Source organism: Neltuma alba, unplaced genomic scaffold, assembly GCF_004799145.2.
Source record: "Neltuma alba isolate B1F8T4 unplaced genomic scaffold, ASM479914v2 tig00012836_pilon, whole genome shotgun sequence".
Classification (NCBI taxonomy): Eukaryota; Viridiplantae; Streptophyta; class Magnoliopsida; order Fabales; family Fabaceae; genus Neltuma; species Neltuma alba.
The window spans coordinates 495,525-512,955 of record NW_021637225.1 but is presented as its reverse complement, the minus strand read 5'-3'; the positions used below and the strand labels follow the sequence as shown (position 1 = coordinate 512,955).

The following is a 17,431-nucleotide window of genomic DNA, read 5'->3' as shown; positions in this document are numbered from 1 at the left end:
AATTATGTCATAGTTTCTTTTATTAAGTGACATGTATGTATTTATCATCATTATACGTGCATGTCTTATTATCCTTTTATTACATTTTTGACATGGATATAAGCATTGTTTTCATTCCCCATCCTTCGTCATTCATTTTCTTTTTTATATATACATAGTTAATAAATTTGCTTGACACATATTCATATTTTCTAAAACTTGAATCTTTTATACCAATCAATTCAGGGTGCTCAATTCCCATACTAATCAATTGATGGTTCCCAATTTTCAGCACAAAGTGATAGTGCTTGTGATGATCTGCGAGCAATCTGGTTGCTTCGATTGTTGCATGAATTGATGAGGATGACGGCTAAGCTGCGGATATACGGGACCTGAACCAACTTGCCTTTCCTGTGAGTTGTGACCGGGGCCACGCCAATATTCCTGCTCTGACATTTGAGGTTGCTGTTATCATATTTTTACTTCCATCCTCCACAAGTAAAAGCATTTTCTTATCGCTCACGAAGATTAAATTTAATGTGTGTGTGTGTGTACATGGTTGAAAAGGCACTGTTCCTGAGAGAAGATGGAGAACACACTAGCGATCAAGAAGCAATTGAAGAAAAGTAAACAAAACAACAAAGAGCTAATTTCTTTTTCTTGCGATAACGGATGAACTGACATTGAGAAAATGGGATTATAATTTGGATAATCCATACTGTGAGAGGAAGTTGAACAAAAGAAAATCACTCAGCCGATCAAACTGTCATCTATGGTAAATCATTCAAAGAACTGCATTGTATATCTTAAAAAGTCTAAAACCTATCATAGGCTGAACTTCTAAGAAGCATTTTGTCTAAAACCATATGAGAAAAGGTTGAATTCCCATTACTACAGATCAAGGTTGCTGCTGAGCATCCAAGTAACCAGCATCAACAAGCACCTTCTCCCTCTTGGCCAATTCAATGTCCTCGTCCACCATCATCTTTACCAATTGCTCAAATCCCACCCGAGGCTTCCACCCAAGCACTTTCCTAGCTTTGCTTGAGTCTCCCTTGAGATTGTCAACCTCCGCAGGCCTGAAGTACCTCTTGTCAATCTCCACATGATCCCTCCAATTCAAACTCACGTAGCCAAATGCAACCTCCAAGAACTCCTCCACCGTGTGGGATTCCTCCGTGGCCACAACGTAATCGTCCGCCTTATCCTGCTGCAGCATCATCCACATAGCCTCCACATAATCCCCAGCAAAGCCCCAATCCCTCGAAGCCTGCAAATTCCCTAAGAACAATTTGCGCTGCAAGCCTATCTTGATCCGACCCACAGCACGCGTGATCTTCCGGGTCACGAAATTCTCACCTCGCCTCGGCGATTCGTGGTTGAAGAGTATCCCATTGCAGGCAAAAAGCCCATAAGCCTCGCGATAATTGACGGTGTACCAATGCGCGGCGCATTTCGACGCTGCATAAGGAGACCGAGGATGAAATGGGGAAGTCTCCGACTGCGGAGGTGGGGTGGAACCGAACATTTCGGATGATCCGGCCTGGTAATAGCGAATATGGCTACGACCGGTGGCGGCGATGTGAGATCGAACAGCCTCCAAGAGTCGGAGCGCACCAGTGGCGACAACATCGGCGGTGTAATCGGGGATCTCGAAGGAAACGGCGACATGCGACTGGGCAGCGAGATTGTAAACCTCGTCGGGGAGGATTGTGTCGAGCCATCGACGGAGGGAAGAGGCATCTGTGAGATCGGCATAATGAAGCTTCATTCGTGCCTTGTGGGTGTTGTGGGGATCGATGTAGATGTGATTGATTCGTTGGGTGTTGAAGTTAGAGGATCGGCGAATAAGGCCATGGACTTCGTAGCCTTTGTTGAGGAGGAATTCAGTGAGGTAGGAACCATCTTGACCGGTGATGCCGGTGATCAATGCTACCTTGCGCGGAGGAGAAACGTCGCCATTAGCGGCTGCGGGAGAAGATCCAGATCCACATCCAGCGGACTTGTTCTGGGACGCCATGAGAGTTGCGACAGTTTTGAATTGGCGCGTCGACGGCTCAAAGCAGCGGCAGAGGCCGAGAAAATGAAGGTCACAATGAATTGATGAGGAGAGACCGAAAGGATCGAATTAATATAACGAGTGAGGAACGGCGACGTCACGCGCTTTTATGATTTCGTGGGCTTCGCTGGTAAATTAAAAAACAAAAAAAATCCAACGCCGTTGATGACATTAAAATTTTCTTATTTAAAAATTATAAACTTGAAAAATTAAAAGAAATAAAAACCTATACTCTTTTAATTTTATTTATAGGTTCTTTTAATATGTTTCACACAAATAAAAAAATTTTAAATTTTATTAACTTTCATTTAAAATTCAACAGTTTTCTAATTTTATATCTATTTAATATATATTATTTCACATATAAACAAAGTTAACACAATAATAAATGAAAAATAAAATTATATATCTATATAAAAAATTTCTCTAAATATCATATAAATAAGATCAAAAAATATATTCTCTCTACCCTATAAATAAGATCAGAGAAGTGTTTTTTTAAGACTGACAGTAAAAAAAATGTTTTTACGCGAACTTCCCTTGAAAAATAACATATGGATGATTGCTTGATTGGTGGTCCATTAAAACTTGTTAAAATCTACTCCTCTATATGTGAATAGATTAAAAATATTAGTTAAATTAATTAATATGAATTTTTTAAAATATTCCAGTAATCTTACCTAATTTACTTTTTCTCTCTTCTACTTAATGATTATTGAGAATATTAATATGATTAATTTTAAAAAATTAATAAATACATAAAATAAATTTTATACTGTTCTAAATATAAGACCCTTATACGTGTATAAGGGTCTTATATTTGAGACTGGAAAAGTATATAACTAACATTAATTCAAAAACTGAAAGAGTATTATACTACTTCTAATTTTAATTATAGAATTTTATTATTAGAACCAGAAGTGGTATAAAAAGGATAAAATAAAAGAATGGCATTGGCAAAAATTTTGTCCCGATCTACGTAGTAATGGAATTCGCCTGAGAGGTCGACTGGAAGCTGACGGGAGTGTCGGTGCGTGACTACCTCCCCCTTGCGGAAATAGATCTGTTTGCAGTGACGAGGGAGCTAAAAAAAAAAGAGCATATTACAATAAAAAAAATACCTCCTGTATAAAAATTTGACCAATTCAAATAGATTAAAAAATTAATTAAATTAATTATTTGTTAAATATTTTTATTAATTATATGTATTAGCTGGAAGTCTTGAACTATCATTTGATGAAATATATAGAACTATTATAAGAATTATCTTAAAAAAATAGATAAATACAGAGTGGATTGAGTCTTATATTTATAACCAAATCAAATATCAAACTAACTTTTATATTAAGAACTAAAAGTAATATATTAATGATTTAATAATTCTGTTTTTACCTGATTGGTAGTTTGTAATTATTTGAAATTTATTGATTGATTAATTAATAGCGCATCTGTCGGCAAACAAAATTAATGAATAGCGCATCATACTCTGTTTTTTATTGATTTGTTGTTTTATTATAATTAAACGGAAACAGCAATTATGAGTTCATGTTTACACGAAATTCAGGACCAATGACATTACTCTTGACGTGTGAATTCTTATGACATGAATCTATACAGTGTTCTGATTCTATTTATAAATCATTTTTAATATATTTTATACAGGTCAAGAAAAATCTTAAACTTTATTAACTTTTATTTAAAATTAAACAATTTTTTAATTTTATTCCTATTTAATATACATTATACTTTATATAAACAAAATCAATACAATAATAAATGAATGGGAAAATTATACATGCATACAAAAAAATCTTCTCAATGCCTTGTAAATAGGACAAAAAAATCTTCTCTCTCTATTCTATAAATAAGACAAGAGGAGTATTGATCACACATTTTATATTACTACCTCATGTTCTTAATATAAAAATTTGTTTGATTTTTATTTTGGTTTTAAATATAAAATCAATCTATTTTATCTCTCATGTTTAATCAAGATAACCCTTATAATAATGATAATTCTAGCCATAATTAACAAGAATATTTTAGGAAAGATAATACTTATTTATTACAAATAACTAGCTTAACTATTTTTCTTAATCTACCTAAATTAGTCAATTAACTCTTAATAGGACTAAATGTAGTATGTCATCATCTCCTGTCCTTAACATCAAATCTGGTTAACTAATTTAGGAATATTAGAAAAATTAGTTAAATCAGTTATTTATAATAAATAGGTGTTATCCTTCATAGAATACCTTTACTAATCATATGTATTAGCTAAAACTGTTATTTAATAGAACTTTTAACATATGTAACTATTATAATTTACAGTAGCTGCTTTAGAAAAAACTGATAGATGTGAAAAACAAGTCGAATTTGGGTCTTATATTTATGATCAAATTAAAAGCTAAACTAAATCTTATATTAATGATGGGGTAGTATAATATAATATTGGCCATACCATATTAAATAACTGAAAACATTTATATTAATGATTCTTTCGCAATAATAATAAAAAAGCATTTAAATGACTCTAATGATCCTTGATCAATCAACCTTTTCAAAAGATTTGGATGTGCACTTTCGTTTTATCCCCATGAGGACACGAGTTGAAAGCCTTTTATCCAGTACAGATGAATTCTTTTTTCCTTTTTTGGCGAAGAAATTTTATAAAAAAAGGATGGGCTCACCCCCAATTCAAGAATAAGGCAATTAACCATTGAACCTGACTTTACCCAAGTATGTTTTTATGATAATGGAAAGAGTTTCATGCGAGCGATCATTACATGTTACGAGTTAAAATCTTAACTTCAGCGATGCCTCTCTTAACACCATAGCATGTTATAGGGTCAAACTCGCTCTCGTAGTATACATGTCCAGCCTCTTTGTTGGTTGAACCCACAGCAGTACACATGGATTTTTGATAATGCATCTTCCATGCTTATACCACACAGCATCCCTTAAATTATTTTTTAGTGATTAAGGGGGTGTTTGGCAATATCCAAACTATAGTTTCAGAAGCACTTTTTTCACAAAATAAGACAAACTCCTCCACGTATTTATTTCGTAAACTGTATAAGCACTTCTGAAATTATGGTTTGGTTTCTATCTAAACATCTCTTAAGTGTCCATGATTAAGAGCTCTACTCATGAGTCATGACACTGCACGCACGTCAAAACGAAGGGAATAAAATATTATCCTCGCCCCTCATCCCATTAACTTCTCTTGTTCTTACATTTCCACAACAAAACACAGTTTGGCTTCCTTAACAATCTCCGCGATGAGAGGATGGTTATCGTTCAACGAATGATCACAACTTGGAAGGTTTTAACAAATTTTGTAAAATCTTCAAATTTCCAACCTCTAGTTCTAAAATAGTTGTCTTTATTTTCCAAGGTTCATTTTTATTCCAAATATAAGATGAAATAATAAAAAATAATTAAACTTTGAAAACATCAGTTAAATGGAAAGGGGAAAAAACCATGGATCCCATCAATCTTCCCCTGATGCATTCCCCAGAACAAACTCCAAAAATAATTAGAAAATCACCACAGCGAAACTATAGTTTTCTTTTCGGATAAAAACATGATGTTTGTTTTGTAAAATATTTTTTTGGTTACATATAGGTCTCCTCTTATTAAATATGATTACATTTAAGGCGTCGAAGGATATTGAATATAAGTACTTTTCTTAGTAGATATTCGAACTCCATTGCTCGCAAAACGTTTTTTTTTTTTTGTTGAATACAAATTATCCATCGTTAGTAGTAATGACTAATCTTCATGCATTATAGACTTCTCAAAAGAGATTTATTATTGGCTACGAGACTCTTTCCATATACACCGTCAAAGATTAAATCCCTAACTAAATGTTTAGAAAAACTAGCGCACAGGCAAAACAAAGTAACAAACAAAGATATTTTAGCCTTCAAGGTCGCCTCTAAAGCCCTTTTTGGGCCAAAAAGCCCATTCTAATAATATATTAAAACTTTAAAGCCCAATTTTAGCAACGCTGCCCAATTTTAACATTTCTTTTGGGGAGGATTCATATGATTATATGCGGAGTTTTAAAGTGATCTATTGTTAACAAGATGATTAAAATTATAACTAACTAATCACCTATACAATGGATAATTTGAAATAAAGAAGAGAGAGATAGATTTTTTAATTTAAAAGAAATTATCATCTTATCATAAAACGAGTGGGTATATCTTATTACTTGAGCTGGCTCATATAACAGGAATCTAAATAACATTTGAGTAAGAATCCAAGTTCAAATAATTTTAATGTATTTTTTCAAAAGAATTTGTCTAATATTTTATCCTTTGATCAATTTATTAGTTTTTGAAAAACATATCTAAAATAAATAATGATACTCTGAACGCAACCACAAAGCAATTTATTTTCTTGACGCTGGCCAAAAATTGCTGTGTCAATAATTTAGTTTGGGGAAATGCCTCCAGGCTCCAGCTGTGTGGATAAAAGAGGGGCGGGATCATGAACAATATGTGGGCCAGAGGCCCTACCAGGACAGAGTAGGGCACGCACGCGCAACCACTACCGTATTGGTCAGTGTTTGCGTCGATGTGCTGTCACTGCGTGCCTCAGATCCACAAGCCCTACCTGCTTTTTCCTATTTCTACGCCTCCACCCCGAAACTTCTAGCTGCTTTCGAAATATCTCCCTCACGCCTCTTCTTTATAACTCCTCTGGTCTGCTTTTCCCACCGAAACAAACACATCCTCGGCACGACGGATTCTTTTGTTCTTTGTTTCGATTTTTTCATATTTTTGTGATCTTCTGCCCCTGTCCTTTCATTCTCGCCGCCGATTAGGATATCCGACTGATTCGATTGCAAATCTGATTGTTTTTGTTTGATCCTCCTCCCTTTTTTGATTTGTTGGCCTTAAAGTGTTAATTGAAGCAGAAAATCTGAGATTTAATATGAAGCGGGCAAGGAAATCGAAGAGGGTTTCGTGGGCTCCTGGATTTAATCTGTGTCAGGTATATATGACTGCAACATTCTTTTTCAAAATTTCGTTCGTTAGGGCAAATTTTTAGTTTTTCAATTTGTTGGTTGATTCGTGACCGTTAGGTTTCTATGACGGTCGATCTATTCCAATTTGTTCTTCTTTTTGATTCTCCCCCTCACATCACAGAATCTCTCCTTTTTCCTAATTTTCTCATATTGGTGCTTGTCAATTTGGATTGGTTGCTACCGACGGAACAGGGCATTCCGCTGACGTAGAAATAATAAAACAAAAAGACTCTACCAAAGGAGATCATCTACTGAAAAATTTAATGCAACGTATCATTCCTTATAAATTTATTTCACCAAAGATAAAAGTTTCGTGTTGTGGTAAAATTTCAATACAGCGCAATTCATCGATCAAAAGGTGGAAGTAAGATTGTATCGAACAAGAAGCTTTGATTTAGAATATCTTCTAGATCGAAGGGCAAAGGTATAATGTGCCTTTTCTTTTGGGTACTCATGTTTATTTTACTTCTACGAGAGATAAAATCAAGCAAGTTGTTGAAGATATTAGGCGCTGGGCAGCCAATTTTAATAATCAAGGCATAAGTGGGTTGTACACCCCTACGATTGCCGTTGGTCCGGGTAATTAAAAGCACGGTAGGGAGGTTTTTTTTTTGGACTGAAGATCATTAAGTTTCATTTGATAGATTTCGTCATTCTACTCCCAGAAGCTCCAACCCGCCAAGAGAAATCTTTTTCCCTTGATAACGAGGAAATAACTAATTCGACTTCATATATCATATATTGATAATGCTATCATGAACTACCTATAATTGTACTAAATATTTAACGACTCTGAAGATTCAACTCTTTTAAGAAGGTCGTCTACAAGGCGTGCTATGTACTTGAACAGAGTCGCAGTGTTCAACTTGCAACAAATGAGAAAAAGGGGGGGGGTGTTAGACCTGGCAATGTTTGAAAATCTAATTTGTTGCTGTTATGTTAAGCATTGAATCTGTTTCTCTATTGCGGGATATGGATTCAATTTCTCATGGGCTATTATAAAAAAGATGTCGTTACAAAATAATGACAAGCTTGTTAAAAATTTTCTATCATATTTGTCTATCATTTGGAAACAGAAAGCAGATATAAAAGATGACAAGATTATAGACCCAAACTATTACCTCGAGCGTTTTTACTATATGTTGTTCGGGCAGCCTTGCTGAGACATGTTTAATGGGTTGTACTGCAGCAGAGGTTATTTCCTCACATGATCTAATATCACTATGATAGAGGGAGACTCAGTAATGAAACCTAGAGCATGCTCGCAGTGATGGGAATTTTGAACTCATCAATGTGTGCATGAGCCGATGGATTTATCAAATTAATGTGCGTTTGCTAAATGAAACTCTTGTCTTTCATCTGATTAATTTACATAGGTTGATGCGGAATTGCTTCAACTTGCATAATGCATGGCATATGAATGAAAATGAAAATGATAATGCCTTCAATATATTTGGAATTACTAGTTTTTACCACATTGTTGTTATTTTATGAAAATGGTTAGTATGCTCATAACTGAAAATTGTGCTTTCCTTTAATTTAGGGTCATACACAAGAAGATTGAAGGCTTAGGTGAAAACCTGTAAAGATATTAGATGCTGCTACCAATTTTATGATTTTTTTTTTTTTTAAATCTGTACAGTCCGACAAGGGAATGAAGTATTACTTTTTGCTGGTTTGCAAATGCTCATGATTGCTGCTATATGTGGGAAACACTGAGGATGTTGTTAAACAACTAAGGAGCAGAATGTTATATATGATGCTATTAGGACTATTATGAAACTAAAGTGACAAAGGTCGCAAAACTGGGAATAAAAACAGTCAACTTAAGAAATCTGTACTTTTGGCCGGAGCTTGACATTTGATAATGTCTTTTTGATATTTGTGTACGGTTAACATTCTGAAGCTCGTGTTACACTATTCTTTTGTTCTGTATTCTTGCCAAAGTAGTGCTTGAGTCTCGCACCTTTTAGGTTCTCACATCTATATTAAACAATAAAGTTAACTGACCATATATTTTTAGTATTACATTGGCCTATATATGTGCTTGGCTCGATGATTTCTAATCACGTGAGGAGAGCTACTTTGTCTGAAGTTGAACAGGAATTACTAGTTTATGCTATCAAACTATTGTCCTTTTGAAATGTAGATTGTAGATTTAAGTTGATTTATCATTTATGGTCTGTCTTTCTTGATGAAATGAGATTGGTAGAATGATATAAGCTTAAGCTAGGCAGAGTAGTATATATGTACAGTGTGCATGTTAATATTACCTGAAACATTCTGAGCAATCGAAGGCAGAGCAATGAGATATCAATTTGGCTACTTTTGGAATGTTTAGTGTATAGTGTTGCAATGAATTTTATGGTAGTTTCATAATGTTTATGCCTTTGGTCTCTTCTTTTTGCAGTGTGTATAATGCGTTTTTTTTTTTTTTCATGGGTTTTATTTTTAAATGTGTGTTTGGTACTAATACGAGGGATGTAACAGGTGAAGTTGTTCTTATCTGAGGACTGCCCTTCGAAAGTTAGCCAGACATCTCAAGATCTTCTTCAAGCAAAGACATCATCTATTTTGCATTCAAGCACTAATGAATCTCATGATTTGCCTCCTGGCTTTGAAGACAATCATATTTCGAACCATCTAAGGAATGAACTCTCCCACTTATATCAGATTAAATGGAAAACTCCTCCCCTGGTAATGAGATATTAGGATTTTTCTAAAGGATGTTGATCTCTATTAATACTTCAGTTTCTAGTGATTATATCCTTTCAATTGTAACTGGAAAATGATCTGCTGTGGTATTCATTTTAGGTGTTTGCATAGTTAAATATTTTTCTTTGAAAATGTTAGCTTTATAAAGCCAGTTGGATCTGTATTCCTCGTTTACTTACTTGATTTGGTTTGTTTTCAAACCAGTTTGCCCTCTGTCAAAATTGGCTGGTTGCGGCTGGTGAAGAGAGTAGGGAGAAAGTGGATCAAAAGCTGAGAGAAATGAAGGTGCTTGAAGCAGTATATCCTCGCCCTTCAGCTATTCCTCCAAGGTAAAATGTCACAGCAAGTAAGAAATCCATTTTCTACTTGATTCTCTTTTTGTAGCTAATCTTGTTAATCTTCATTTGCTTGTAGTCCCTCTGTTTCTTTAGATGTAGAGGAGGAAGACTACGATGATAACCTCACTCCTCTTATCCCTATCGTTCCTATTGAGGAAGAAGAGCTTATGGATGTTAAACCTGAATTGCCAGCGACAATTGACACCTCCGCCACTCTTCAGACACAAAGTTTGCACCATTCCATATCAGCAACAGATAGACCCATATGTTCACAGCTTAGTACCTCATCCACTCTAGCCTCACCTGGGACATCTGGTGTGGAAGCAGATGTTGCAGCAGCTTCTGCTGTTGTTGCTGCCATCATGAATAGTAATGAGCAAGGCAGCTCAATTGACATGGATCTACTTGTTAAAATACTTAATGATCCGTTGTTGATTGAGAAGTTGAGAAGTGTTCATGATGGAGCTGCTGCAACCACTGCAAGTGCATCCGCAAATTTAGTGGGTTTACCTATTTCTGGAGTTAAGTGCACTTCTCCATCAGTTTCATCATTTCCGCTTACACCTGATAAGCCAACTTCTGGGGTTAGTCCCTCAAATATTGTGGGTTTATTTCCTGATTCTGGCTTGATGCCAGTCACTCCTTCAGTTCAATTGATGCATACAGTTGATAAGCCAGGAACCGCGACACTTCCATTTTCTAGGCCTGTGCCGGGGAAACTAGGAACTCCTTCAGCTCCATTGCCTTCGCATACAATTGCTGCTGATATTCACAAGCCTGTGAACAAAACCACTGACCATTGGTCAAGTGGGGGCCTGCCTTCTGTAAGTACCCAACGTTCTCAACAAGATACAGTTAAGCAAGCAGCACCCATGGCTTCCATTTTATCCAGAGAGCCGAGCACGGTGCCATTATCTTCAACAGGTGTGAGCATGCCTGCAGTAGTAAACCAGGTGCGATCCCCTACAACTACAATGGCTTACCGACCCAGTACAGGCCCAGCATTTGCTGGGAAGGAAGCTCATCCTGTGAAGGATCTCAGCTATTATAAGAACCTTATTCGGCAACATGGTGCTGATGATAATAATAGTAGGCAAGAGACGCATGACTCCCAAATAGCTATCCGTCAAACTAATTTCAAAGATTTGAAACCGGTTCATAACAATAAACCAGGAGAAGGGAATTACAAAACCCAGAAACCTTGCATATACTTCAAAAGTTCAAGGGGTTGTCGAAATGGTTCCAATTGTCCTTATCAACATGACGTGTCAGCTCAATGGGGTTCTGTTGACATTCTAGGCTCCAAAAATGCAAAAAGAGCTAAATTAGGACCAGAAATCCGGGGCAGAGTATTAATTTAGACAGCCTTTTCGGAATGGCGGGAGCAAGTTTGAGGAAGGTGGAAGGGGAGGACTCGTGAGAATGAGAGGGGCACACGGTGACTAAGGTTTCATGGGTGGTTTCTGTTGAGTTTGGATTTTGGGGTTATGAGGACCACTGTAGTCGGTCCCTGGTTACACGAATTTTCAACAGGGTCAGCAAAGAAGAGGGGAGTGAGAATTGATGGAATGTTCAAGACAACTGATTTTTTTTTTTTTTTTTAATTTCTACAGCTAGGGCGTAGGGGTGACTTGTGCAGTTAGTCTCTTTCATGATGGTGACCAGCTGGAGTTCACTGGTGAGCGGTGGTTATCCATATAATTTATGCATCTATAAAAGGGGAAGAAAGCTAATAAGGTCGAAAGAAGATAAACCAGTTAATCAAATGAATAAATTTCAGAAAAACTTAATTTGACGGGGAGAATGATACTTGGGAACCTTGCAAACAGAATAACGAAGGCCATGGACATTGACTTGGGGGGAAAAAAATGAATTTCAGAAGTTAGAGTTGGAAATTGTGGAAATGATTCTAAACTGTCGTTATTCATTTTCCCAAGCCCCAGTTATTCACTGGGAAATTTGAAGGCTTGAGTGACAGCACTACCCTCTCAACGGTGGTGGCTAGATCTCAAGCTTAAACGTGTAATGATCCAAACTCCCAAGTGAAGATGAGGCCTAATAAGTATTGCCCTGGGAACTAATGACAGTTGTGGTATTTTTTTAATTTTAAGTAAAACATTCGGATATATGGTTACTTGGCAATGTGTCTTAACTGAGGAGCTAAGCCTAGCTAAGAATTCTCCCGTTGGGGGAAAAAAAAAAAAGAAGCCTAGCTAAGAATTCCGATGCTTTCTTCTATTATGTATTTTTTGAAAAATGATCTTGACACTTGAATTATGAATGCTAATCTCAAGTATGCTCATGGGAATTGTATCATGTTCTCCCCCAGTTGTGTTGGTGGTTTAATTAACAACATAGGAAAAATAAATAAAATAATTGTTGGGGTTGAAATTGAAATGGGTTGAGGAGAGAAGGTAATGGCACTTTGTTCTATATTAATATTTTCACAACTCGGTGGGGCATTGAGTTGGTTGGGATACTGGTTTGAGGTTTAATGGTGAGATGATAGTAGGATTGGGTTTAATTAAATTAATATAATTTAAAATTTATGCATGAAAAATAAAAATATTTCCATCCCATACAGGTTAAATTTATAGTCAATCAAGATTACCATTACAATAAAAATATTTATTATATTTATCACAATCATTCGGTATGATGAATTAATTGTCCGGCCAAATTGGCGTAAGCTTCCATAATTAGTCAGAATGATCAATAAATCATCAAGAACATATTTAACGTTAAATAAAAATTACCACAAGACAAATAAAAAATGACAGTTTTGTTTTGTTATTAAATCATGAGTTCACCTTTTAATTGACTCTGAAGTGCTTTAGACCAAACACATGGTTGGTGTCGATCTGATCAATCGAATCACCAATTCAGTATGATTCTAATCATATTGTTTTATATATAAGTTTTACACGATATGTATAAAGAGTAATGTTATGGCTTAAAACAAAAAGAAGAAGAAGAAGTCTAGTTTATTGTTGGATTTGATTTCTTAATTATTAAAATGAGATTGCTAGAAAACATCAAAAATAAGATTTTAACAAAAATTGTTCGCAAAATCATGCTTAAATCTCCAAACTAATATCCAAACATGATTCAAGATATTAGAGCATGATATTGGAATTTGCATTTTACGACTTTTGACACCATATGCAGGTTTTAGTCAAACTAGAGGAGGTGAATTGTGCTCTATGAAATTTTTTGAATGCGCTATAAACTCAATAGAATAATAAAATAGAATAAGGTGAGAAATACAACTAATAATGTTAACTAGAGGGGGAAAAATCAAACATCAATAATTTGTGTTGGCCCAATCCAATCGCTTGACCATCTATCACTTCATTGTATTTTTCACCATATTCACCGATATCCATCGAATTCACCCCAATACAACAACCAGCATCGCTACTTAATTAGTTGTGAAGTCCACACTCACCATTGCGCGCGTCACCGTTTTAGGGGTCCTAGACCCATGTGCTTAACGCCATTTAAGGCTACATTAGAATCACGCCATGTTATGCCAAGTTTGAACCATCAAGGCAAACAATACTCTTAACATTTAAGGTAGGGATACAGGACCAAAATGACTCTGACCTTGGTCTAATCTTTGCAACAATTTCTTATTTGTTTCAACTTCCTTATTTTTCTTCAAACTACGTCAGCTGCCCGACATGACAAAGCAGGATCACCGATGATGAGATCAGATTTACGCAACTGACTCCACAATAACGAATGTAGGAAGAACGGGTACCTATTATAGCTGACCGCATTACCAACAGACCGAAACCACGCTTTTAATTCCAAAACCTTGTTTCATTGTCGTCACTCGACATTCAAATTACAAGCATACACCTCCAAGTTTATAAATGCAGTATCAGTGTATTATCACTCAAGCGCATGGCTCAGCGAAGTTTAAAAACATCAAAAGTTAATGACAAGCAAGATGAACAAGAATCACACAAATCTTCAAATTAATGTTCTCCCAAACAAGAAATGAGCCTCTAAAAAGAACTCCGTGTTCTCAACCTGTTCTCATGATAATGTGGACTCCGCTATCAGTATCCACGATGTCACTAATCTCACCAACTTTAAGTCCATAAGTTGCTTCTTCAAAAGGTTTTTGCATCTGGCCACGACCAAAAGGACCTGCAGTCAAGAAACACACATGTAGAACTTAGTGCTAGAGACGCAATTGAGGACTTAGTTCGCTTCGCATATGAATGTGACATCGAACCATGGATCCAAGTCTTTAAGATGTTCAAACAACTTCATTTTTGAAAGCACTGTTAAATCTTAAGCACTGTCATTAGTTTTAAGCAAACTCAGGTGTGTGTATTATCTTGGTAGGCATTTGACTTTAGAATTAAACTAATGAGCCGCCATGTACTACCCATGTAACAACCAATGAGTACAGCCAATCGGCCCAAAAGCTATTGTTATCATAAATATGTAAAAGCGTGCTTGTTTTTAAGCATTATCAGCTAGCTTTAGTTCTTCCTATTTATATTTAATACAGCAACATGAGCTGGATCACTTGAGATCTGTATATCCTTGCAGAGAGGATCAGAGCTGGATCACTCATAAAAGCCGCATTGACTTTACACTTAAATCAGATATCCAAGCCATTTATAATATGCATCGAACAAATCAAGCGACATGTTAAAAGATTTAGATTCAAGACCCCAGTTGCCAGAGAAGTATTAAGTGAGAATGCCCTTGTCAGTATGAGCGGGAAAAAGAGAGGGAAGGGAGTACAAAAACCATAGAAGTGAGAATTTGAGGATATCTTTATTACGGAAAACTTAAAAATATACAAATGCTGCTATCTTAAATGTACCATCAATAAGTTCGACATATGTTCAAAAGCCATGCTAAAAAACAAATGAATATCGATAAAAATACAGATGTAACTTTAGAGTTGATAATGGATGGATGGGAAGACCAAGTTGAAACAGTACATTATAATCCATGAATTGCTAATATTCCTCCAGCGACAGAAAGAGCGCATATTAGAAAGAATATCTTTGGAAGTTTAAGTCTGATATTCTGTTAAACACCTGGAATTTTGTACGTATCAGAATACAAAGAAATTCTATCATTACAATTTAAAAATGACGCCAAAAGCGACACTCCTGGCTAAGCATTATCATAAGTAGCCACTTAACTGTATCTTTCCAGGGTTGGGGGGTAAGGACATTCGATAATAATAATAAAGAAGTTGCAACTTCGATGTCACACACCTTTTGAAAGTTCCGTTGTTTTGACATTGGTGCAGGGCAAAAAAAATAGATTAATACCTTCATTGAAGCAAATTAGCTCCTCACTTGATCCCTCGTACAATACCAAGTGGGGTAATGAGTAAGGAATGACGTGTACAACCAAGTGTTATGTTTATTAATCAACAGCAAAAATAACGGTTTATGCTGCTTCCTTCAGTTAACATTATACTGTAGTTTCAAGAGAAAAAACTCACTTTTCACTTCTCCAGTCATCGAATTTCATGAACTCAGGGACCCTAACGATTCTGTGATCCTCAATCATGATAAGCTAATCAAACCCCAGAAGATTCTGATATAAGCCAATCGTCCTAGGGTCAGAGGATCCAAATCATGATTTGAATTTTTTATATGGATTGCTACTCTGAGCATAACATCCTCAGAAAACTTTTGATAATTACATATAAAAGATAGCAAGTCATATAACTTACAGGAAAATTCTACTTTTAGAAGAGATACAGTTTAAGCTCAAAAATTGATCGATAAGGGATACTTGATTTATATGAACTTGGAAGTAAAAAATGCAAGCATGCTTCTTTAACGGCCATGACAATACCAGGTCACTCTTGATTACTAGCTGACAAATGCTTCTCTAGGGTTCATATAAAACCCCTTCAACAAAGCTATGAGGTCATAGAACCCTCGAAGATGAAAAAATAACGTTATATTTGGATCCTCCGAACTAATCTCATTTCTTGAGACCCTGAAAGACAATAAAATTTCCTGACATGATTTTTAGATGTTAAATTTTCGGCCAAATGAATATATGACTTTAACAGCCGCCAGGAAGGTTAGCATAAATAGAAACATTCGGAAAAAAGCATGTGATCAATACCGTTAACAAGTAATTCTCTTCTCTTTGATCGAAATAAGAGCGTGCATTAAAGAAGCTAAACTATGGTAACATAACTAGTTTATTTCGCGGATCTTCATCAGAGAAGGTCCAACGCAAAAAAAAGAGAGAGAGAAATATCACTGACCAAGATCACCGCCTCGCTTGGCAGAGCTGCAATCGGAATAACGAGAAGCAACATCTTCGAACTTAGCCTTCCCGGAAAGGATGTCGTCACGGAAGGCCTTGAGCTGAGAAACCGCGGTATCTCTGGTGGTATTTTGGATAACACGGCCTTCGGGATCTTTCCAAGAAGCCTTCCGTCTAGAACCTTGGTGCTTGATCAATATGTGCGATGCCCTAACCTCACCACCCTGCCTGTTAGACGAGGACATTTTCGCAGCCTTCTTGTGCCTTTCCTTCTTCGTTCGATCCACCGCCGAGATCGAAGCTTTCTTTCTCTTCCGATCGGCCTCTATCTTCGCAGCTAGAATCCGCGGTAATTCAGATAAGGGCGAGGACTGGCGACTCAACAGGGTTTGGAGCTATACGATTGGGAGGAAGCAAGGAGTTGCCTGCATATATAGTGGTGGCGGAGGGAGGACTCAGACTCAGAAAAAATAATAATAATAATAATTGAAAAATAAAAAAGCAAGTGGAAGAATCGGGATAGGGTCCTACGCAATCACGGGCACAAACAATAACCCGCATCTCGACCGTTCATTCAGCTCCCATCGTGCAATTCGGACTAAATCATAATTTACACAATGGGTCTTGGGAGAGTAATTTTTTGCTCAAAAATAATAAATAAATAAATAAATTATATTATAGAATACTACCTCCTATCCTTAATATAAAAGCTAATTGATTAATTTGAGTGGATTAAGAAAATTAGTTAAGTTAGTAATTTGTAATAAAAATGTATTATTTTTCATAAAATATCCTTGCTAATCAGGTGTATTAGTTAGAAATACTATTATTACAAGAATCATCTTGAGAATAATGAATAAATATGAAAGACAAAATAAATTGGGATCTTACATTTATGACCAAAATAAAAGTCAAACGAACTCTTATAGACATTATAGAAGAATCCCTTCCAGGTGATTGGTAAGTAGTCGACATTATAAGTGGGGCTCTTAGAAGAAAAAAATTTAGAGAGATCTCATAAAAAAAGTATAA

At 35.9% G+C, this 17,431-nt stretch overlaps 3 protein-coding genes across 3 annotated transcripts; 1 reads left to right on the top strand and 2 right to left on the bottom strand.

Moving 5' to 3' along the window:
- Positions 1-79: 79 nt before the first annotated feature.
- On the bottom strand, positions 80-2,078 carry LOC114731523 (GDP-mannose 4,6 dehydratase 1). Its single transcript, XM_028918714.1, has one exon. It carries the CDS (start codon positions 1,997-1,999, stop codon positions 878-880), a length of 1,122 nt encoding a protein of 373 aa, XP_028774547.1. The 5' UTR covers positions 2,000-2,078; the 3' UTR covers positions 80-877.
- A 4,578-nt stretch (positions 2,079-6,656) lies between these two features.
- LOC114731545 (zinc finger CCCH domain-containing protein 6-like) lies at positions 6,657-12,263 on the top strand. Its single transcript, XM_028918747.1, has 4 exons — positions 6,657-7,042; positions 9,567-9,773; positions 9,996-10,120; positions 10,206-12,263. The coding sequence occupies exons 1-4, from the start codon at positions 6,983-6,985 to the stop codon at positions 11,488-11,490; spliced, it is 1,677 nt and encodes a 558-aa protein (XP_028774580.1). The 5' UTR covers positions 6,657-6,982; the 3' UTR covers positions 11,491-12,263.
- A 1,657-nt stretch (positions 12,264-13,920) lies between these two features.
- On the bottom strand, positions 13,921-16,780 carry LOC114731567 (peptidyl-prolyl cis-trans isomerase Pin1). The gene is made up of 2 exons (XM_028918772.1): positions 16,398-16,780; positions 13,921-14,287 (listed from the first exon to the last, which is right to left on the bottom strand). The coding sequence occupies exons 1-2, from the start codon at positions 16,642-16,644 to the stop codon at positions 14,163-14,165; spliced, it is 372 nt and encodes a 123-aa protein (XP_028774605.1). The 5' UTR covers positions 16,645-16,780; the 3' UTR covers positions 13,921-14,162.
- Between the last annotated feature and the right edge of the window lie 651 nt (positions 16,781-17,431).